At 39.6% G+C, this 24,144-nt stretch overlaps 1 protein-coding gene across 1 annotated transcript in view; it reads left to right on the forward strand.

The window, feature by feature from the left end:
* The first annotated feature begins 407 nt into the window (after nucleotides 1-407).
* LRPPRC (leucine rich pentatricopeptide repeat containing) overlaps nucleotides 408-24,144 on the forward strand; it is a 118,319-nt gene continuing 94,582 nt past the window's right edge. Inside the window, exons 1-7 of the mRNA XM_036749480.1 lie at nucleotides 408-648; nucleotides 12,855-13,054; nucleotides 16,633-16,755; nucleotides 21,841-21,962; nucleotides 22,050-22,108; nucleotides 23,300-23,386; nucleotides 23,947-24,073. Of these exons, the coding sequence (XP_036605375.1) occupies nucleotides 497-648; nucleotides 12,855-13,054; nucleotides 16,633-16,755; nucleotides 21,841-21,962; nucleotides 22,050-22,108; nucleotides 23,300-23,386; nucleotides 23,947-24,073 (870 nt within the window). The 5' untranslated portion in view covers nucleotides 408-496. The remainder of the gene's footprint in view (nucleotides 649-12,854; nucleotides 13,055-16,632; nucleotides 16,756-21,840; nucleotides 21,963-22,049; nucleotides 22,109-23,299; nucleotides 23,387-23,946; nucleotides 24,074-24,144) is intronic.

Raw genomic sequence — 24,144 nt, forward strand, 5'->3', positions numbered from 1 at the left:
GGCGCTCTCAAAGTTTATAGAGTACTCTCCTAATTACTTCGGCTGGGGGGAAATTCTGTTGAGGAAGGGGGAAGGAGAGAAAGCTGTCCACTCCGGGGTCCGTCACGCTCGGACTTGACCGGATTTCCCAGGGTTTGCAGGCCGTTTGGCCCCCAGCAGCCACCTCGAAAGAGCCAACCCCTTCCGACCGTTCCATCCACACGCCCTGGGGGAGAGGGGAGGACGGATCATACGTCCGGCCAAAATGAGCCGCACGAAATAGCCCCGGTCACACAGCAGGAAAAGGGCAGCACAGCCCTCCCCCGGAGGAAAGGCTTTTTGAATCCCCCTCCCCTAGTCTCCACCCCATCCTTCAATCCGCTCTCCTACTCGCCCTCACAGCGCCCCTCCCCTCCGGCTGTGAACTGTTGGTCTCGGCCGCGCCGGCTCTCGTGTGGTCACGTGCTCCTCCTGTCCTCTGCGAACCTGCCCGAGTGAATTACCGGGGGACGGAGACATGGCAGCTCTACTAAGACCCGCTCGCTGGCTCCTCCATAGGGGGGCCGGGTTCGCCCCACTCTTCCCGCTCCCTCTGCGCTACCTCACGGGCAGGGCGGGCCTCCCGCGATCTGCCGCCGCCACCCTAGCGCGCCCCAGGCCTCTTGCCAGGTGAGTGTGGGGCTAGGTCGTTCTCCCAGTCTCCCACCCGGGGACTCCGTGGTCCGAGCTGAGGGTGAACAGGCCTAGGCTAGTGCCTGCGCTTTAAGCCTCCGGGACTCGACGTGGGGGCGCCGGCAAGCCTGCAGGCGTCTCGGCCCGCGTTGGGGCCTCTGCGCCTTCGGGAAGGTCAAACCACCACATGGTTTCCCTCCTGTGCGGCTTGGCCACGCCCCCTCCGCCGAACCCGCTTGTCCTCGCTTTCCCGCAGTGGATAGGCCGGAGTGCCCTCGGGGCTCTTTGCCCTGCCTTGCGGGGCCGAGGGCTCGCCCTGGGGTGCCGGTCCTCACGCGGGGCCCATGTTAGCTTCGGGGGAGAATTGTGGGAGAATTCGAAGGCGAGGCCGGTGGGGGTGTAGAGGAGGGAGCCACGTTTCGGGGTCCCCCCTCCCTTGGAGACGCGGCGCCTGGCGTGGAACCACGTGCGTGCGCGGGGGCTCTCGGAAGCTTCCGGGAGAGTGCGGGCCCGGCAGGCGCTGTCTCTTTAAATCTCAGGAAACGCGCCGCACGTGGTTTTCGGCGGAGGCGTGGGTTTGGAATTGGAGAGCTTTGCGCAGTGGGCTGGCCTCTGGCCCTGCCTGGGAAAGGGGGGACCCCCAAGGGGTCTCCCCAAAGCCAAGGGGCCTATGGGACACGGAAGGGGTAGTTCTGATTTCAAACCCAGCACCCTGTCTATAATAATGGCATTAATAATGCAGCTATTAACTAGCATCTACTTAGAGCCTGGTGGTTTGCAAAGCGCTTTGTAAACGTTTCATTTGATGCTATCAACAACCCCAGGAGGTATGGGGCTCTTGATCCATCCCATATATTTTTGACACGCACCATTTATATAGCCCTTACTGTGCGCCGGGCACAGTGCTAAGCACTTTACAGTTACTTCGTTTGATCTTCCCAACAATATATAGGCATACTATGTGCCAGGCACTCTGCTTAAGGGCTTTACAATTGTTGTCTTATTCAGTTCTCACGACAACCCTGGGAGGTGGGGGCTGCTGTTCTCATTTTACGTGTCAGGAAACTGAGGCAGACAATTTAAGTGACTTGCCCCACATAGCTAGGAGTTGTTTGAGGCAGGATTCAAAAGCCTTCCCGACTGATAATCAGGTACCCTATCCTCAGTCTCCTTCAACATCTGCCTCTAGAAATGTCTCCTCTCCTCACTCCCTTCAGGCTGTGTAAAACCCACAACAACCAGCACGTAGAAGGCCGCTAACACAGGTTCTTGGACCTGCTTTATTAAGGAAAGCAACATTAAGGGGTTAACAATCTTACTTTAATCCAACATACAAATATTATTCATTTAGTTCAGGAACCAGCCAGCAACCTGAACTTCAGAGCAAGTACAAACAAATTAAAAACATACATTAGAAACAGACCAAATCAAATTCATAGTTACCAGGAGAGCATCAACATCTGGGTTCACAAGCCGGGGAGGCTCTTAGGCTGCCCAGAGTCCTGTGCCACTCTTGCAGTGGCTAAGAGCCCCAAAGGAGAACACCGGACCTCCGGGTTTATATAGCTTGTTCAGGGTCATGTGGCCTAAAAGCTTCCGACATTACAAATATGTGACTCAAACCCATGTAAGGGTTTCCTTTGAGGCAAGGAGGTCATCAAAGACTCGTAATTTAATCAAAGAAACAAAGGCCAAACTCTTCAAGGGCATTTGATTAAATAAGTACTAAAAGCCCACCTTAATTACTGATACACCCCACTATACAGATTTAGTTAATTCAAAATTAAAGTGCCCCTCCATTAATTGTCAGACCTGGAGCTAATCTGTGACTCCCCAGTAAAGTGCTTTTTAAAAAATTTATTTTTAAAAATTATTTTTTATTTCATCAAATATTTCCCAGTTACATGTAAAAAGCAATTTTAACAATCATTTTTGAAAATTTTGAGTTACAAATGACCTCCCTCCTCAAGAAGGCAGACAATATAATTTCAATTATACATATGAGGACATGCAAGACATTTCCATATTGGTCATATTGCAAAAGAGAACACAAAACAATAAAAAAGAAATTTTAAAAGTATACTTCAATCTTCATCCGGAGTCCATCAGTTCTCTGAAGGTGGAGAGTATTTTTCATTGTGGGTCTTTTGGAATTGTCTTGATCAGAGTAGCTAAGTACAGTTGATCATCTTTATAGTATTAGTCCTGCTGTGTACAGTATTCTGGTTCTGCTCACTTCACTGCATGAGTTCATAGGAGTTTTTCCAGGTTTTTCTGAAACCATCCGGTTTGTCATTTCTCATACCACAATAGTATTCCGTCATAATCGTATACCATAACTTGTTCAACCATTACTCAATATAAATAGGCATCCCCTCACTTTCCAATTCTTTGACACCATCAAGTGCTTTTTATAAAAGAGTAGACTTTTGGGGGGCAGGTAGGTGGTGCAGTGAGTAGAGCACCAGCCGTGGAGTCAGGAGGACCTGAGTTCAAATCCAGGCTCAGACACTTGACACATGTACTAGCTATGTGACCTTGGGTGAGTCACTTAACCCCAATTGCCCCGCCCACCCCCCTCCCCCCCAAAAAAAAGAATAGACTTCTTTCAGTTCTTAAGATCATAGGATATAGGAGAGATAAGCATTTATTAAGTGCATGATATGACCAGAGCAAGGGAGACGGTCCATGTCCTCGAGGTGTTTACCTTCTACTGGGAGAAGACTACATATAGGAGAGCATTGAAAGCGGGAGCAGTGGAGTACTGCAGTTGCATCATGGTGGATGGGACTTGAGCCAAATGATGGGTGAGTGGCTTCTTAGAGAGTCCAAGGTTTGCTGGGAGGGAAATGAGAATGATGGGCAGAGTACAAGCAGCAAGGTGTGGAGATGGAAATGGATGTGACTGTGGAGGTAACCCTCATGTGTTAGAGGTGCAGGAACTGAGAACAGAAAGATGAGTGAGGTAACTTGTCCAAGAATGCACACTGATCATGTCTGAATTAATACCAGGTTCTCTTACTCTAAAATCCAGTGCTCTTTTCATTGAATCAAACTCTATGGTTTGGTGGTATACCCTTATAATCCCATGTACAGGGGAGGTTGAGGCTGGCAGTCCTGGAGCAACAGAGTTCTAGGCATTCTGCATCACTCTGGTAAGTCCCTGGGAACAGGAAGGAGTTAGTTGGCAAAGGCCAGAAATGGAGCTGATCTGTAGTAAGAGCTGGCTGATGAGTAGCCCTTGCACTTTCATCTTGAGTGACATATAGAGACCATGTCTCAATTTTAAGAAACATGGAATAGAGGACTTGGCAAACTCCCAGGTAAGGAAACTTACTTTACCAGTACAGGTAGGTCTTTTTCTGCAACTTAGTTGTTGTCTGAGTCTTAGTTGTCTAGAGCAGAGGTGTCAGATGCAAATGTTATTAGGAAATATTTAACAAAATAAATAAAATATAATTAAACAGATGACACTACATGTTAAAATTAAGACAATATGCGGGCAGATCTTGACACCACTGATCTAAAGCAGTGGTGTCAACTTCAAATAGGTTCCTGCTGGCCACATTGATTTAGAAAACCACAAGTTAATATTAATCTATGTTTTATTGTATTTTTATTTATTTTGTTAAACATTTCCCAGTTAGATTTTAATCTGGCTCTGCGTGCACTGGAGAATGGGCCAAGGGTTTGACATTTCTGGTCTAGAGCAACAAAAAGGTTAAACAACTTGTCTAGGGTGTGCAGCCAGTGTGTATAAGAATCGGAACTTTAGTCCAGGTCTTCTTGGGTTTTGAGGCCAGCCCTATGTCCATTACACATTCCCTTGCTTTTGGAAGGGAATCTAGTAGTTTCATTGGAATGGAAACCTCTGGCAGCTGCTACCAAGCTGGTAGAGTGGTGCCCTGCAGTCATGATAGACCAAAGTAGGACTAAATGGAGAAGCTTGGCACTAGAAGGTTGATAGGAAGTTGACTGTTTTTTGGCCACTCATTAAACTCTTCTATTTTCAGTCTCCACTATACCTGCATGGTCGAAGTCGTAGATCATTGAAGTATTGCATCAGGTATTTCATCAGGTGAAGTATTTCCACATACAGCTAATTCATGGGCAAATATATATTACTTCAGCCTTCAGCATGACTAGTTGTGTGTTTGTATGCCCTCAAGGTTTACATTTTTCAGCTCAGTTTTCTAAGTAACCAGTGAGCAGTAGATCAGCACCAGAGGAGTTGCGGTGTTAGTACTGCTGATGACTTTCCAGATGTACTTACTTATCCAGTTCTGTTTCTAGGTTCACGTGTCCAGGTGCCTACCGCTTCTCAGACTGGATCTCCTGCATATATCTGAAACGCAACATGTATAAAACTTACCTCGTTCTTTCTCTCCTCCTCAGCACCCCCTTCTCCCAAAGCCTCCCCTTTTACTGTAGAGTACCACCATTTCTGCACTCATTCAGGCTTGAAATCTAAGTGTCATCCTTAACTTCTCACTCTCTCACCCCCCATATCCAAACAGTGTGTGTCTCCTCTGACATTGCCACTACCCTGGTGCAGGCCTCTGTCACCTCACGCCTGGACTGTCGCAAAAGCTTTCTTGAATTTATATTTAATCTGTTTGAAATGGGGAAGTTAGACCTTCTTCAAGAAGCCTTTCTCCACTCCAGTCCATCCTCCATTCAGCTACCAAAGTGATCTTCCTAACTTGCAGTTCTGACCACGTCACCCTCTTTCTAAGCCTCAGTGGCTCCCTATTAACTCTAGAATCAAATATAAAATCCTCTGTTTGACCCTTTATAATATGGCCTTTTTCTACCTTTCCAAGTCGTCTTATACCTTACTCCCTGCCACATACTCCGTGGTTGAGTGACCCTAGTCTTCTTACCTGTCCGAATAGCCTGTCACCTGACTGGGCCTTTTAACTGGCCAACTCCTGTGCCTGGAACTCTCTGTCTCTTGGCTTCCTTTAAATCCCTGCTAAAGTCTCACCTTCTAATAGTCTTCTGATCCCACTTATGCTAGTGCATTTCCCTCTTGATTATCTCCAATTTATCCTTTTTCTATCATGTTTGAACAGTTGTTTTCCTTTTGTCTTCCCCATTAGACTGAGCTCTTTGAGAGCAGCAACTGGATTGTTGTTTTTGCCTTCCTTTGGATCCCCAGTACTTAGCACTGTGCCTGGCACATAGTAGGCGCTTAATAAATTTTGTTGACTAGTAACAGATTTTGTTATTAGCTTGTATAGAGAGTAAATGTCTAAAAATTGGAAGTTGGCCTTTCAGTATTGACTTTTCTAGTCTGTTTTTGCCCTTTAGAAAGTTGTTTGTTTAACGCTAATAGAGGTAAGGAAAGATCTAGACTGAATGAACACACTTGTACAGGTTTTGACCATCTTCTTCTGGCAGTAATAATTGCTTTAGTAACATACTTGTGAACAGCTACTATGAAGGATTTTTTTTAACATGCTTATTTTCATATTTTGGAAGGTAACAGTTGACAACATGATTCAATCTTATCTAGCTTAATGAGTGAAAAGATACTTGGTTCATTATCTGGACCAAATTTTAATTCCAAAACTTATCCTCAGATTTCAGTGCCTATGGGTCAGTTAGAAACTTTGTTGGAAGAGCTCTCAAGGCCCAATCCTTCCTTGGACAAGACTGCTCAACAAGTGGTCATCTAGGATGTATTTGAAGATCTTTAAGGATTGTTAAGAAGGCTTTTGTTCTGTGGAAACAAGATAGTTCTATTTGTCCCTGGAAATGGATCTCTGGTTCCTTTCTGCTTCTCAGTTCTCTTTGGCTTAGAGCCTTCAGTGATGACTGGAGATTATCTTTAGTGCCCTCATCTTGGTTTTCTTCCTAATGTTTTTTTGCAGAGCAGCACTTGGGCTTGCCATCGTTCACTCGTCCTACTTGACATGCGCATCTCCTTTTCTGGTCATGTATGTACTTGAGAGAAGAGAATCATTTTGGAATAGCCACTGGGCAATTTGGTAGGGACTTAGTTAATCAGGGCAGAATACAGTAGAAGGATCCCTATGTAGCTGTGAGGACAAAGTTGAGGTTAGAGAGCATGAAGTTTTAGTGATGCCAACCGACAAAATTTAGCAATCAACAAGCAGTTAAATGCCTGCCATGTAGCAGGTACTGTGATAGGCTCTAGAGGGCTGCTGAGACAAACACGAACTCATCTGCCTTCAAAGAGCTCACAGTCTATTTGGGCAGGATACGTATAGCGATATATGCAAAATAAACACAAAAGAATATTTTTGGAGGGGACAGGTATTACTAGTAGCTGGGGATACCAGGAAAGACTTCACGTTTGAAGGTAGCATTTGAGCTGAAACTTGAGCAAACTAGAAACTCTTAAGGGGAAGTACAGAAGGGAGTACCAGGCATGGGGGGACAGCTCAGTGCATAAAGGCAGGAGCTGGAGCACTTTGAGGAAGAGTTAAAATGCCGGTTTGACTGGACTATAGAGCGTAGGAAGGGAAGATAGCACGAAGGGTGGGACCAGGTTGTGCAGGGCTTTAAATGACAAACAGAAGGGTTTATATGTGATCTGTTTGTAATGGCAGGACTCTGAAGTTGGTTCAGTAGAGGAGTGAAGTGTTAGACCTGCACTTTAGCTCTAGACGATAGAGGAGACCAGTTAAGAGGCTGTTTCCATAGTCCAGTTGAGGAGATGAAGACCCAAACTAGGGATATGTCTGGTAAGTGGAGATGTATATGAGAAGGCAGATGCATGGGAGAGATGCTATAGAGGGAGAAACAACAAGCTTTTAGCAATTGCCTGAAATAGGAGGTTTGAGTCAAGTTGTGGCCATGAGAATGATACCAAAGATGTCATCCAGGCTAACTAGAAGGATGATAGTAACCTCTGCAGAAACTGGCAAGTTTATATAACGGTGGATTTTGAGGGAAAGATGATGAGTTATGTTTTGGACATGTTGAATTTGAGATGCCTTCAGGACATCCAGTTAGAAATGTCTGATTGTTCATGTGTGACTGAGCCCAGGAAGAGACGAACTGAAACTTGTAGCATTTCTAAGTCATTTGGGAGTAGAACTGAAAAAGTGTATGATAGGGTGACCCGATTTGGATTATTAAAAGGGTGAAAAGAAAGAAGGTGGGATTCAAAGGTGGAGCACGAAGCATTACATGGCCAATTCCAGGACCAGAGAGAAGGAGTGATGCACTGGGAGAATAGGTAGGGATGGAAGGACTGAAGTTAACAGTGAAGGCTAAGAGCAGATTTGGGAGAAATGAGGAGGAAGAGGTGGAAGGACCCTTTGCAATCACTAGGAGAACTTCAGAGCTCACGTCCACCTACGTGTGGAGTGGTAGTTTCAGGTGAAGTTAAAAAAGTCTATGTTGTGGTCTAAGGTGTAATCACTAGGTCTGTAGAAGAAAATAGGAGCTGGGGGGGGAAGGGTTAGAGATTAGATAGATAAGGTTGAGAATTAGAGTAGAGATGAAGGGAAAGGGATTTTTTGAGGGGTGGTTCCACTTGACAGAAATTGGAACAGCAGGCGATTGGGATTTGCAAACTATAGTACATAGGCAGGAGTTTTCATGTGAAGAGAACTTCACATTAGCAAATTAGCAAATTAACAGTGAAAACAAGGAAAATCATCTGGATAGGTAGAGCTGATACTATGTAGTAAAAAAAAAGGCTTAAACTAGGATTCTAAATCTTGTTCCCAGAATGGGGTTTGGCCAGTAGAGAGAATTTTGTTACCTGCTAATGTTTAATATCTTTTTGTACAGTAACAAATTAAAAATTAAATTTAAATTCAATAGCACATGTCTTTGTTAGAAGATAGAAAGGAGAAAAATGAATTCTAGTATGTTAAAGGAAGTTAATTTCAACAGATTAAACAAATGAAACTTATTTTGATAGATCTATGACAACTAAGGGCAATCTTAACCCATTAATGACCATTTTAAAGACGAAAAGTCCTTTCTTACCCAAGTCCTATGCTCCATAACAGGTTCACTCAACATGCTAGGGTCTTTCCTCTAGATCTGTTGTATGAATGGATCTTCTGGTTTCTTGAATAAGTTCTTACCTTTGCTAATTTTTTTTGTAATCACTAACTTTCTGATATCCTTTATGCTGCCCCTGTGCAATCAGTTGGGTTTAAAGGCACCTCAGCTCTAAACAGGGTTACCAAAAAAGAACACTAAGTGAAATTCCGAGTGAGGTGTGTATTGGGGGGATTAACATGTTAACAGGAGACTCTAGGTGCTGTAAGTGAATTAGTGAGTTGAGAAACAGGGTATGTAGGTATTGAGGGAGTTTAATGAAACCACCAGTATAGCACTTGACCAGGAGAGAAGGATAACAAGGTCGGGAACCTCCTGTTCCATATGACTAGCATCTGGCTGGCCAGTCCTTTCCTCTTTCTTGCCAGGAGTTTGGGGATATAGGGGGGAGAGGGGAAATGGAATTTCTTCTTTCTCAAGTCATCCAAAAGTGTGAGCAGGGCTAGTATTTGAGGTTTTACTCCCCTCAAGTTTCTTTAAAGACTAAGCCTTTTTCCTAAAATTAGAGATAAAATGTAAATGCCAGAAGTAACACTTTTGTGTGAGAGGCTCTGTCCATTCCCTTTCTAAAGTCCCCAATGAGCTGTCATGCAGCTTTTGCTTAAAGACCCCCGCTTAGGGGGGAACCCATTGCTTCTAAAGAAGCCCATTTCCCTTCAGGGTATTGCTAATTGTTAGGCTATCTCTTCCCCTATTTTTGAATTTTTCATTAATATTTTTTGTTTTTATATTATTTTCCTGATTATATCCACCCTTGCTCCCTTATCCAGGGTATCATCTCAAAGAATAAAAAAAGATTAAAAAGTGTTTCAGCAAACCCTCCAAGCACATCCATCAAGTCTGACAGTACATGGAGTTTTGTTGCAATTGCACACCCCTAACACCTTTTTCTACAAAAAAAGAAAGGCCCGTTTTCTCATGTCTCTTATGGGGCCTGGGCTAGTCATTCTAATGACATAACATTCAGTTTGGGGCATTTCATTTACCTTTTGTTAGGATTTTTTTTTCTTTTTTTGCTTTTTAATGTGCCTCCTTGGAACTCCTCCCCATCATTCCTAGTTCTGCCCTCTAATTTCAAGCAGAGCAAGCCTAAGCCCTTGTGACCCTCTTCAGTGACTTGAAGATAGTGGTCTTGTCTCTACTAAGGCTTCTCTTTTCTAGGCTAAACTTTCAGTTTACTTCAGTTACTTTAGCTCATTCTTATTTCTCTTGGTCTGGAGGTATCACCAGCTTAGTCACCTTCCTTTGGGTAGTCCGACTTATCAACGTTCGTCCTCAGATGTCACCAGAACTGAAAACAGCATTTCAGATGTAGTGTGACAAAGGTAGAGGACTCCTTGTGGTCTAAGATGGTTGTTACTTCTTTGGCTTCTATGGCGCGTTGTTGAATCTTTGAGCTTACAAGAAGATATTCAGATCTTTTCAGGCACGCTGCTTTGTCAGCAGGCCCCAGACTTGCTTGCTTCCCATCTATCCAGGCCACCTTGTCATCGCCCATCCCTTTTCTCTACACCTAGAGCTGCATCCTGTGGACTTTCTTGCTTCACAGAGGATTACGTCACTTGTTTGTTATATCTTCTTTTATTTTGAGAAAGTCTAGTCCTTTAAAATATCCTTGTAGTCTTCAGTACCCCTGTGAAATCAGGAAGTACTATATGATATTCATTGTTGTATTTGAGGAAAATGAATCATGGATATGTTAGCTGGGTGAAACCTCTAAGTTTAGCTACTTACAGCTTAATGGAATTAGCCTTTTTTGACCTCTAAATTTTATGGACCCACTCTTTTTCCTTTAAAATTATTAACAAATATTTTATCATCAAAATGTCGAAACACTTTTTGCATATTTTTCTTTTTTGGCCTTCGTAAGTCTCAAAGCCATAGCGGTGTCTTTTGGTCCTGGGCATTTTTCTGGGTACCATAATGCATAACTTGAGGACCCCACGTGGTTCTTTTATCATCATCACTTTGGCTAGTGCTTGAGAGGTTGACCTAATTGCACTACTCAAAGAGAAATGCTGCTGAAATACGAAGAATGTTTAACCCTGAGCGTATGCTGTGGAAGTGTCTCAGAATGAGACTTCCTTGAAAACCTATAGTTAACTTGACTTTTATTTACCATATGGAAACAGGTCTCTTGACTGAGTTTGATGAAAACTGGATCCTCTTTATGCCACAATTAAAAGTTTCCTTTTTTAATTGTAGCTAACATTCATATAGCACTTTGAAGTTTGTGATGCACTTTACATACAGTATTTCATTAGATCCTCATAACACGTTAGCCTTACGAGGGGTATGATTATCTCCATTATACTGTTGAAAAAGGTGTATCTCAGAGAGGTGAAAAGTTGTGCATTGTTACAAAGCTAGTATCAGAATTGGGATTCAAACTGCTCTCATTGCTTAAGACTCCATCAGTTAGCATCACATAGGATGATTTGTTTTGTTTTAATTAGTATTAGAATAATATTAATATTAATTTGCATTTGTAAAGTCAAGTAAACAGGTTTACCCATCCTGTTTTTTTCCATTGCACAAATTCTACCAAACTACCAAAATTTCTTCTTAATCAGAGGCATTTTTATTCAACTAAGTGGAGATGAATATTTGATGATTACATATCATCTTTGACCGTATGCATTTTGGGGTGTCTGAGAACATCAATTTGCCACATACCTGTAGAAGTAGAGCATCTTTTAAAAAAATCTTTAAAAATTTATTTTGTTAAATATTTCCAAATTACATTAAAAATTTTAACATTCATTTAAAAAAATTTCGAGTTTCGAATTATCTTTTCTACCCTTCCACCCCTTGGGAAGGCAAGCAGTATGATATTGATTATACATATGAAGTCATGCAAAATATTTCCGTCAAAATAAGACACACACACACACGCACACGCACACACACACGTGCGAAAAATAAAATGAAAAAATGTGTTTCAATCTGTCCTCACAGTTTGTCAGTTCTCTCTCTGAAGGTGGATAACATTTTTCGTCATGGATCCTTTGGAATTGTCTTGCGTCATTGTCTTGATCAGAGTTGCTAAGTCTTTCACAATTAATCATGATTATAATATTGCTATTACAGTGTACAATGTTCTCCTGGTTCTGCTCACTTCACTTTGCATCAGATCACATAAGACTTCCCAGGTTTTTCAGAAACCATGCTCTTTTGTCATTTTTCACAAAGTAACAGTAGTCCATCACAGTTACAATGCTATAGCTTGTTCAGCCATTCCCCAATTGATGGTCATCCCCTCAGTTTCTGATTTTTGCCACCACAAAAAGAGCTGCTATAAATATTTTTGTATAGATAGGTTCTTTCCCTTTTCTTTGATCTCTTTGAGATACAGACCTAGTAGTAGTATTGCTTGAGTCAAAGGGCATATGCACAGTTTTATAACCCTTTGGGCAGGTTCTTAATTGGTCTCCAGAATGGTCATACCAATTCACAACTCCACCAACAATGCATTAATGTCCCTATTTTTGAAGGAAAGCTTTTTGAAAGTCGCATAGAAGTAGAATGTCAGCTCCTTGAGGACAAGAAGTCTTTCCTTGTTTTATCTTTGTATTCTCATCTCCTAGCATAGAACCTGACACATAGCAGACACCTAATAACTATTTAATTTAACCTGTTATCAGGAGTGGTGAGTGTATTGATCTAGCTGGTTGGAATTGTTCCATTGTTTTTACAAAGGGTAAAAAACTATTCTCTCTGAAGAAGCAGAAAGGCCGACAAACTGTCTGTCTCAGATCTCAGATAGAGGAGTGAAACGTTTTTGGCACACCACAGCTGTTCATGAGCTTGGGTATTGAAGACAAGTGGATAACTTTTGACTCACTGAGGAATTAGAAACCTAGACATATGCAGTTTTTCACAATCACTCATCAATTGTCCAACAAATATTAATAAGCACTCCTGGGTGTATTTTCACACTTTTGCCTTTTTTTTTTAAGTTTCAAATTAAACATCTTTTAGACCAATTCATTTGAAACCAGTTGTATTTGAACACTTTGGAAACATAAGTAAATTTTATGGTTTAAATGCTACTTTAAAATTTTCTTGTTTTTCTATTTTTTTGCTGAAAAAGACTAACTTGGTGGCTGATCTTTGATTTGGATGGTAGCTAATTGCTGTTTTTTATTTAACAGACCTCTGATCAGTGAAGCCAGCTTCTATTCGACTGTGGCTCAGAAAAAGAGTGATCATCAAGAAGAATCTATTTCCACACATAAAAAACAGATAGACCAATTTGATTGGGCGTTGACAAGGCTAGATAATTCTGTCCGAAGAACCGGCCGTATCACTAAAACCCTTCTACAGAATATTTTTCGTGACACATGCAGATCAGGTAATAAGAACTTTTGTTCCCTGTGTTGACTTTTGCCATAAGTGGTTCTTTTTGGAAAAGATTATTGTAATGCAAATAATTTGGCATTTTGAATTTTCTCTTCAAATTACTTAGATATTTGTATCATTTGTAAAAATATTTTGGAATTTAGTATACATTGGGTTTTGAAAAATATTAATACCATATACTGATCCCTACTTTTTGATATCAGGTTGTGTTTTTGTTTTTAAGATGCCATTTCCTGTTTATTTGAAGTTACATTCTGAATTCTTCAAGTTGCAAGCTCAGCAGAAATAAAGCATGTAAATGTAGTCTTAGTTAATGAAGGAGAAAAGTTCTGACATGAATTATATTTCAACAAGTATTTACTAAGCACATTTATTAAGTCTGTGCAAGGCACAGTGCTGATGCTTCACTGGATCCTCACGATAACCCTGGGAGAGAAGTGCTATTACTGTCCTTAAGGCAGACAGAGGTAAGTGACTTGTCCAGGGTTATTACCCAGCCATAATTACCTGAGGTCAGATTTGAACTCTGATCTTCCTGAGTCAAGTCCAGGGCTCCATCCACTGTGCTATCTAGCTACCTTCTTATCTTGTGAAGTGGTTCTGTTTTTTTTTCTTTTTGATGAAAATTCTTGTATTATTTCTTGTGGTTTTCAAAATTTTTCTAAATTTATTGTTGATGTCTTTTGGTTTTATATCATCTGCATCTCTGAATAAATCCTTTCCTCACCTACTGAAAAATCCCTCGTAACTAAGAATTAATTTTAAAAGAGGAGGAAAAACAGTTCAGCAAAAATAACCAGAGTATATGCAATAATATAAAAGAAGGGAAGAAAAGGTTCTTTCTTACCTCTTCTCAGGGCCAAGCTTCGTCATTAATGCTGTGTTTTATTATCTTCAAAAACATCAAGTGACTTTCTAAGTGGAGAATTTTTACCCTTCACCCAATCCAGCAAGCATTTATTTATTTAGCTGTTCATTCATTCATTTATTATATTTTTCACAGTTACATGTTAAAATAACTTTTTTAACACTTGGCTTTTTATTTTTGTTTTTTTTTTTTTGTATTTTGCTTTTTTAAGTTTTGAGTTCCAAAGGTCCAAATTCTATCCCCCCTTTCCTGCACCTACCCTGTAATGGTAAGCAGTCAGACATAGGTTATACCTGTGCAATGATGTAAAACATTTCCATATTAGTTATTTTGTGCAAGAAGACTCAAAAAAATAATGAAAGTGAAAAATAGCATGTTTCAGTCTGTTTGCAGACAATATCAGTTCTTTCTATGGAGGCTGATAGTATGCTTCATCATTAGTTCTTTGGGATTGTCTTAGATCATTGTATTGCTAAGAATAGCTAAAATAGAGTCCAGAGCCCTGGACTTGATTCAGGAAGATCAGAGTTCAAATCTGGCCTCAAGTAATTATGGTTGGATAATAACCCTGGACAAGTCACTTACCTCTGTCTGCCTCAGGGACAGTAAGGACAGTGGTAGTCATTGGTATTACTATATATAGAGTTCCCCTAGTTCTGCTCACTTCACTTTGCATCAGTTCATGAAGGTCTTTCCATATTTTTCTGAAATCATCATGCTTGTCATTTCTTACAGCACGACAATATTCCATTACAATCATATGCCACAGCTTGTTTAGCAGTTCCCCAATTGATGGGTATCCCTTCAATTTCCAATTCTTAGCCACCACAAAAAGAGCTGCTATAAATATTTTTTTACAACTAGGTCCTTTTCTCTTTTTTTTTTGATACCTTTGCGATTTAGACCTGGCAGTGGTATTGCTAGATCAAAGAGTAAGAGTATGCACAGTTTTGTAGCCCTTAGGGCATAGTTCCAGATTGCTCTCGGGAATTGTTAGGTCAGTTCACAACTCCAGCAGTGCAGTGATGTCCTAATTTTCCCTCATCCCTTCCAACATTTATCATTTCCCTGTTTTGTCATATTAGCCAATCTGATAGGTGTGAAGTGGTACCTCAGAGTTGTTTTCATTTGGATTTCTCTGATCTGTAGTGATTTAGAGCATTTTTTCATATGACTATAGATGGCTTTGATTTCTTTGTATGAAAACTGCCTATATATTTGAAAAATGATGGCTTTTATCAGAGACACTTCCAACAATCATTAAATGCCTACTCTATAGTTGGAGATACCTGTCAAGCAGCTTGTTATGTGTATTGAACCTCAGGAGAGAGACTAAGATTAGATATATAGGGCCAGGCGCTGTGGGACCATTGGATGATGATGAGCTTACTGAGAAAGGGTGTAGAAGAGAAGAGAACCCAGGGGAGACTCTTAGGATCTCCTGAGAGACACCTAAGGTTAGGGAATAGGACATGAATGTTTGTGCTCAGAATAGACTGAGAAGGATGGTAGACTAAGTCGGTAGGAATAAGAACCAGAAGAATGCAAGCGAGTGAGTATTGAGCGTTCAGGACATTTATGAAATGTTGTCTGTTCCTGTAGCGCTGTGTGATAGGTGCTGGATGACATAATAGATTTACATGAGATCGAAGGAAGAGAGGATACATCACAAATTGCTGTACAGCATAACTTCTATGTTCCATAGTATCTTTATGGCTTAGAATTTGCATTTGTAAAACAAGATTATTTCATAAGATCAGAACACTTACCCACAGTGTAGGACTTCTAGGAAGGATAGCAAAGAAGAAAGTACCCATGGTAGACATCCTATAATTGGGCTCCATTAAGAAAATTCTACCTATTTCCTTTTTTGAACAGACCTACCTAAAGGTGACTTCTATCTTTATTAGAAAGTTATGTAGTTTAGGGATTAAAGGTAAATCAGTTCCTTAAACTTGCAAATATATACTTCCTATCTCATATTTGTATACACCTCATTACTTGCTTTTACTTAATTTCTTCTGGAAGAAAAAATTCCCTTTTTTGTTTTGGCCTTTACTGGACTTTATTTACCTTTAAAAAAATCTATTTTCTAACAATTTGGGCTATATGGAAATTGGCCACTCTGTAAAACTTGTAAGTGAAAGCTACAGAGAAATAAAGTAGCTAGCATTAATATAGTGCTTTCAGGTTTACAAAGTGCTGATTCTCACAGCAGAAACAGAGGCTGAAGGAGAAAAAAATTCATTCATGTGAGCCTTCCTCACTCCAGGACCAGGACTCTGTGCCTCCCCTAGCTGCCTGGGGACCACGATGAAAGGGGAAGTTACAGATCATGAAACACATTGAAAGATCCTAAATTGCTGATTGTGATAGCTCTTAAGGAAAATCAGAACCACTGAAAATGGAATTTCCAATATTTTTGTTGGAGGCACAGTGTCAAGTCCTGGACTCCAATGGAAATAGGGAATCTTTTTTTTTAATGAAATAAATCTATGACATTTAGCAAAGAACTTTATGTGTTATATTTTTGCTTTTTTGACATCACTAAACATTAACAAAAAATTTGGTAGACCAGAAAATTTGGGGGAGTTTTCAAGTTGGTGGTTTATATTTATGTTGTTTTTAAATTGATACGGTAACTGAACATTTTTTTCTTATCACCATTTTATTAATTTTGTTAAATGTAACATTTGTTACAGGAAATCCAAGCAGTAACCTGGCTTTGCTTTTGCTGCGTAGCTGTGGGTCTCTATTACCTGAACTAAAACCTTCAGAACGAACAGAATTTGTCCACAGGATTTGGGACAAACTACAACAGTTGGGTATGATTATTTTAATATATAATTCACACATGGAATCTTATAGGTATTGTAATGCATTTTTTTCCCATTTCTTTTGCTTAAAGAGGAAGGTTCATTAAACGTGACATACTTAGATTTTATGGCAGGATATTCAATTCACAGTTAACTGAATCTTTATTTTTCATTTAGGGAGTTATAGTGACATCTAGGGGCATTCATAGTAAAATGGAAAGAAAATTATATGTTAGAATTACTTTTGCATCCTATTGCCCATCACTTCTGAATATGAAATAAACTTTCATTTGATTAGTGAAACCACTTCTTGAAAACAGTAGGTTTTGGAATAACCTGGACAAATATGCACATACTACAATTTGGAGAGATGTCTTCTGAAATTAGGACTAGCACTATACAGTAATATAGTAAATAATACAGTAAGAAAGAGGACTGCCATCTTCAACACAAACTTAGACATTTTGGAAAATAACACAGTGGGGCCTTTTCAGCATCTGTATAATTCTAAAGTTCTAAATATTTGGCTCTGTTGAGGTTCCTAGGGTAGTGAGTCTCAACCTTCTTTGAGGATGAGAAGAACTATTTAATTTGAAAAAAAATAACAGATCTCCCATAAGACAGTGTTGTACTATTAATATCCATTGATTGAGGAAATCCACAATGACAAAAAACTACTAGGAACTCAGCAACATATTTAAATGAATTTGTATTTTATTTTTCACAACAGCATCTATTAATATTTGAAAAATGGTAATAGTTATTTGTTAGACATTTACAGTATAATCACAAATTCTTACATGAAAGGGACTTCAGAGGTCTTCTCTTCCAATCCCTGAATAAGAACCTTTTCTACAGTGTAACCTACAAATGATCATCGAGCCTTTGCTTGAATATTTCCCAGTTGAGGGAACACACTGTCTTATAAGGTCACCCATTCCACTCTTGGAATGCTTTAATTATTAGGTTTTATCAGACCTAGATTAGCTATGTTTCGTTTTTCACCTTCTTCCTTATAAAAACTCTTCAAATATTTGAACACAGGTATCTCATGATTTCCTCAGTCTTCACAGGAAACATCCCCCTTTCCTTCCACCAGTCCTCACATGCATGATCGTGAGTCACTTCACCTTCCAGGTATCTTTCCTTTGGTTTTTCTCCAAAAACCAAACACACACAAGATGTAGTCTGACCAGAACAGAGCATAATAGGGATTATCAGCTCTCAACACAAATCCTTTGAATATGGTTCCAGAGGGCATCTGCTTCTTTGACTGCCTTGTCCCATTGTTAAGTCAGATTGATCTTGCTTGCTCTCAACTAGAACCGTACATCTTTATCAGTTGACTTGCTGCCTCAGTACAGTGGTTCCATGTTATTCTTGCAAATTTTGTTTTTTAATCAAAGCCTAATATCTGATTTAGATTTATCCCTATAAAATTTCATTTTAATATACTTGTGATAACCAGTGCCTTAAGACATAGGGTCCTTACAGGATTCAGGCGAAAGGAATAGAGAGATGAGAGGGAGAAGAGAGAAGGAAAAACAAGAGGGAAATGGTAAAGCTATGCATATGTATGGCAAGAGCTAGTTGCAGCCTTCACCTTTGACCATGGATTCCCTCCTTTCTGCTGAAGCTGGGGATTTTCCTTAATAATAATTTTCATCCTTTGAAACTTGATGTGACCAAAAAGAACCTCTGTTCTCGATCTGATTCTCACCAGTAAGGAAGAACTGGTTGTTCGGGTAGAAATACCATGAGCCTTGCGGAGAAGTGACCATTTAATCTTAGAATTTGTAATAAAGAGAGAGAACTCTGACATGTATTCCAAATTTTTGAACAGTAGATTTCAAGGGGTTTAGAGCAGGGATTCTTAACTCTTTGTGTAATGGTTCCTTTTTGCAGTCTGGTAAATACCATGAACCCCTTCTAAGAATAATTTTTGAAAATTCATGATTGAAGGAAATGCCAAATTTCAGTAAGAGCTTAGTGAAAATAAAGATGTAATTTTCTTTTGCATCCAGGTTCACTAACCTCTTCATTTTAAGGTATCTGTGCATCCCAGATTAAGAACCCTTGGTTTAGAGAGATGATAAATTGGTATAGTTAACACATTAAATAACGGAATCTGAAAATATCTCATCACACTGGAATATTGGTCTAAATCTAATAAGATTGAATGTAATAAAGATAAATGTGAAGTCTTACTCTTGTATTCAGAAAATCAGCTACGCAACTAAATATAAGATATGGTGGCCAAACCAATTTTTAGCATCTTAGACTGCATGAAGAATTTCAGGACCAGGGAGATAACAGTTGTGTGCCCCTTTGGTCAGAGAGCATGTGGAGTATTGTGTTCATTCCTGGACTACATTATAGGAAACTCAAACATTGCAGGACATTTATAAGCTGAAAGGCAGCAAGGATGGTGAGAGGAACCGTGATCATGCTGTTTGAAGATAATTTGGAGAAACTAGGGATATTTGTAGTCAGATGAAAAAGGAACCTCAGCAGGAAGGAACATGAAAGCTTTCTTTGTCTTTGAAGGGCTGTCATGTGGAAGGTTTTTTTTTGTTGTTTAAACTTTAATTTTTTTTTTTTAAATTTCAATATAAAGCATTTATTAAGCACCCAGGCACTGTGCCAAGTGCTGGGGATACAAAAAGAGGTGATAGACAGGTCTTGCCCTCAAGAAGCTCACAATCTAATGGGAGAGACAGCAAGCAATCAAATGTGTATGAACAAATAATTAATAGAGGAAATTAGAATTAAGAGGGGTTAAGCAAGGCTTCTTGTAGACTATGGGATTTTAGTTGGAACTTAAAGGAAGCCGGAGAGGTCAGTAGATAGAGATGAGGAGGGAGGGCATTCCTGATGATGCCTGGAGCCAAGAGATGGAACATCTTGTGGAACAGCAAGGAGGACAGTGTCCCTGGATCATAGAGTACATGGCAGGGGTACAGGTGTAAGAATGCTGGAAAGATAGGAGGGGACTAGGTTATGAAAGACTTTGAATGGAAAATAGGATTCTGAATTGGATCCTACAGATGATAGGAAGCTCCTGGAGTTTACTGGGTAAGGAGGTGACATGATTGGACCTGGACTTTAGGACACTGAGGATGGATTGGAGTCAGGAGAGACTTGAGGCAGGCAAACCAACCGTTTGTTGCAGTAGTCCAAGCATGAAATGATGATGGCTTGTATTAGTGTGGTGGCAGTATGAGAGAAGAGAAGAGGGCATAGTTGAGATAAATTGCAAAGGTAAAATTGGCAGGCTTTATCAACAGATTGAATGTGAGAGGTGGTTAGACAGTGGGAAGTTGTGGATCATACCTAGGTTGAGAGCCTAAGGGACTGGGACTTCTCCAGGGCACTTCTGGGTGGTAGTACCTTTGACAGTATTTGGGAAGTTTAAAGTAGGAGAGTGTTTAGGGACAAAAATGATGAGTTCCACATTGGGCATGTTGAACTTAAGATGTATGTGGGGCATCTGTTTCGAGATGTCTGAAAGGCAGTTTGAGATGGGAGAGTGAAGGTGAGCTGAGAGGTTGGGACAAAATGGGTCATCATCAGCATAGAGTTGGTAATGAAATCCTTGGGGACTAATGAGATCACCAAGTGAAGTAGTATGGAGGGAGAAGGGAAAGGGGTTCAAAACAGCCCTATGGATCACCTATGGTTAGATGATGTGACCTGTATGGGAATCCATGTTCTTAACTTAAGCATTTTACTATAAGAAGAACAGGAAAAAATGATTACATATGAAAAATTGACCTTCGTAGATAATATTTAAAAGTGTATGTTAAACTGTAACACAATAGTAGCAAAACTTACCTGCTTGTCTTTGTTCCGTTCTGCTCTGTTGTCTGTGTATTAAAAAAAAAAAACATGGATGGTTTTTTTTTTCTTTGCATCACTGTCTCTGCCTACCAACTTCATCAATGAATGCCTGTCCTGTCCTAAAAGGTATCAACAAATCCCCACATTAGCTCTGTCCAAGAAAGTACTTCTCATTCTAATGTAGTTTGTCACCTCTTCTGCCCAGTCAGTCTTCTGAAGTCATGATCGGGTATTGATTATAGTTCTTAAGTCTTTCAGATTCATTTTCTTTTACATTATTTTAGTCATTATGTATTGTTCTGGTTGTGTTCACTTCATCCTGCATCAGTTTATGTAGGTTATCCCAGGTTTTCTCTGAACCTGACATTTTTGTGATTTCTTACAGCACAATAATATTCTGTTATATTTATGAGAAGGATTACTTTTTCTGTTTGGGAGCAATGGGTAAAAGTTGCAGAGGCTAATTTAAGTTTATATAGGGCCATTTCTACAATGACCTGTCTTAGGAAGTAGTCAGTTCTCTTCAAAGGCCGTGTTCAGAGGAATGCTGGTAAACTGTTTTTTGGGTATGTTTTAGGATGTTTCGAAATGTGGGTAGGTTTGGGGATAGCTGATGTTTTATTTTTGACTCTGAAGTCATGTGAGTCTGTGAAGAACTGAAAAACAGGCAGGCCCTACAAATTTCAGCTGTGACTGAACTAATGAGCATTTTCATTTGTATGTTTTGTGGACCAAATTGACCCTTCCCCGCTGTGGCGCCCCATGCCCCCCCCCCCCAATGTGTTCCTTATGGTAACGTTACTAGCATTTTCTGACAGGAAGGGCTCTAAGAAGTCTACTACTGGAATACCTAAGTATTTGAGAAGACTAATCACTTTATCAGTCATTAATAAGCATCAATTAAGCACCTATGCTGGGAATGCTAATATAATAAGTGAAACAATCGCTACATATAGCTAGGGAGCTTATTCTAATAGAGGAGACAGCAAGGATATACTTTCAAGGACAAACAGAATAAATACCATTTACTTGTTAGTGATTACTTTCTCAAAGGCTTAGGTAGCACTTAGTTCTAGCAGATACTTTGTATAGCATCCTTAAGATGCTGAAGTGATAATTCTAAATTCAAATTCACAAGTGATATTGTTGCCTATCTCTGCTATGTTTGATATTTTTGTGAGATGGAGGTTCATATGTTATTCCAGTTTGTGAGAATGATATGATTCAGATGATTTAACCTTTTTTCATTTTCAGGTATGACATATGATATAAGCCACTACAATGCATTACTTAAAGTATATCTTCAGAATGAACATCAGTTCTCACCAACTGATTTTTTGGCAAAAATGGAGCAAGCAAATATTCAGCCCAATCGAGTAAGTAGTCTCTTTTGTGGGGAAGTACATCATAAGTCCTCTTCTCCCCCCGAATTAAAAAAATCAATCTTTCCATTTTGTTGACAGGTTACGTACCAGAGACTGATTGCCGCTTATTGTAATAAAGGAGATATTGAAGGTGCCAGGTATGAATTCACATATTCTTTTGTGTGATAGAACTTTTTTCGAATGGGGGGGAAGGGGGAAATCACATAAAATTATTATTAAAACTATACAGTTTCAATTGGAAAGCAAGTCCAAGAACAATTTATTCAAACATCTTTGGTCACATGGAAGACAATATAATCCTTACACCAAAGGAAAATCAAGTATTAGTCTCTAATAGGCATTTTGACCTGCAGTTGCATATTCATTTTGAGGCTTATGTTTTACAGGGGTGGGAAACCGGCAGCGTCAAGGCCACATGCGGCACTCTAGGTCCTCAAGTACAGCCCTTTGATTGAATCCAAACTTCACAGAACAAATCCCCTTAATAAAAAGATTTGTTCTGTAAAGCTTGGACTCAGTCAAAAGGCCATATCCAAGGATGAGTTTAGGATTACTCATCTCTGTCCTTGTAATTTGTTGTTTAGTAAGAAATGTTAGCTACTTGGGAGGTTCCATTTGTCCATGGTTACAAAAAAATTATTGATATCTTGATTTGTTTTTACTTTTCTCTCCAAACATATCCCTCCTTCACTGGTGCCCAGAGATCCATCCTTTATTTGTGAATTTAAAAAGTAATGTGAAAACCTACGAGCACACTGCCCCTTCTGAAAACTATAAATTCAGGGTTTCCCACCCCTAGGCCTTTACCTCTCAACTTTTACTTTCCCAACTTTTCCCGTTTTTCAGGATGATTGTCCTGTTCAGTTGCTGTTTTTTCCATTTGCAATGTTGTCATTGTTTATGTCACTTCCTAGTTTTGCCTCGTGCTCTTTGCATTGAGATGGGAGAGGTCTGGTTACCAATAGCTCATCTATCAAACAAAAATGGCTTTGGAATCTGAGGATGTGAGTGTCAGTCCTGCCTCTGACACCCATTACCTGTTGGACCAGCGGCTAGTCACTTCACCTCCCAAGCCATCTGTAGAATGAGGGGGTTGGGACTCTGGGCCTTTCATGAGCTAGTTCTTTACTTTGCCTCATCCTCAATTTTCACTAAATTGATTCTTTACTGTAGACTAGTAAATTTGACTAGTAAAACAGATAATCATTTTGGAAATATTTTTATATTATCATTTAAGAAGCTTTTTTAAGGATTAATCCTAACCGTGGCAAAGGCTACCATTATTGTATGAGTGTTTTTCTGATTAATATCATTTCTTCTTCTTTCAGCAAGATTCTTGGATTTATGAAGACAAAGGATCTTCCAGTCACAGAAATAGTATTCAGTAGCCTTGTTACAGGGCATGCAAGAACTGGGTAATATAAAATGAAGTATTTTAATTGTTTAATGACATAAAAATCCTAAACCTTGACCCTTCATCTCCTTGAAGTCTGAATTAATCATATGAAAAAAAATGCATACATCATTTCTTTTACACTTGGCCTACTTCCATTAAATTAGGCTTAATCTTAATACAGAATTAATTTCTATTTCAAGTATTGAGATTCACCCAGTTTATCTGTGTTAGATAATTAATTCGTTTGTTTCTGAAAATGTTAAAAAGTAACTTAAGTAATGGTCTTATTCTCAGAAAAGGTTAATTTATCACCAAGAGTAATTTATCAGGTTAAATCAGTCTTATTTGAATATCCCCTTAATTATTTGATCATTTGTAAAAGTTCATTAAAATAATGAGGTTTTTATATTTTGATATTTCAGAAACCTGGGACTGCGATTACTTACATTTAAGCTTCAGAATGTTGTATTGATGCATACCATTTATTTGGAGTCTCATATGTTACTGTCTTAGATAAGAAAACAATATTACATCAACATAAGCAGACTTGCCTTTTAAAATCTTTCAAATAATTTACAGGGATATGCAGAATGCAGAAAATATCCTGTCGGTGATGAGAGAAGCAGGAATTGAGCCGGGTCCAGATACTTATTTAGCATTATTGAATGCATATGCCGAGAAAGGCGACATTGATCATGTTAAACAGGTAGGACTTACGCAGTGTAAATTATACACTGAAGAGTGTTTCTTTTAAAACATCTAACATTCAACTGATTA

The sequence above is a fragment of the Trichosurus vulpecula genome, chromosome 3 (genome assembly GCF_011100635.1).
Source record: "Trichosurus vulpecula isolate mTriVul1 chromosome 3, mTriVul1.pri, whole genome shotgun sequence".
Taxonomy (NCBI): domain Eukaryota; kingdom Metazoa; phylum Chordata; class Mammalia; order Diprotodontia; family Phalangeridae; genus Trichosurus; species Trichosurus vulpecula.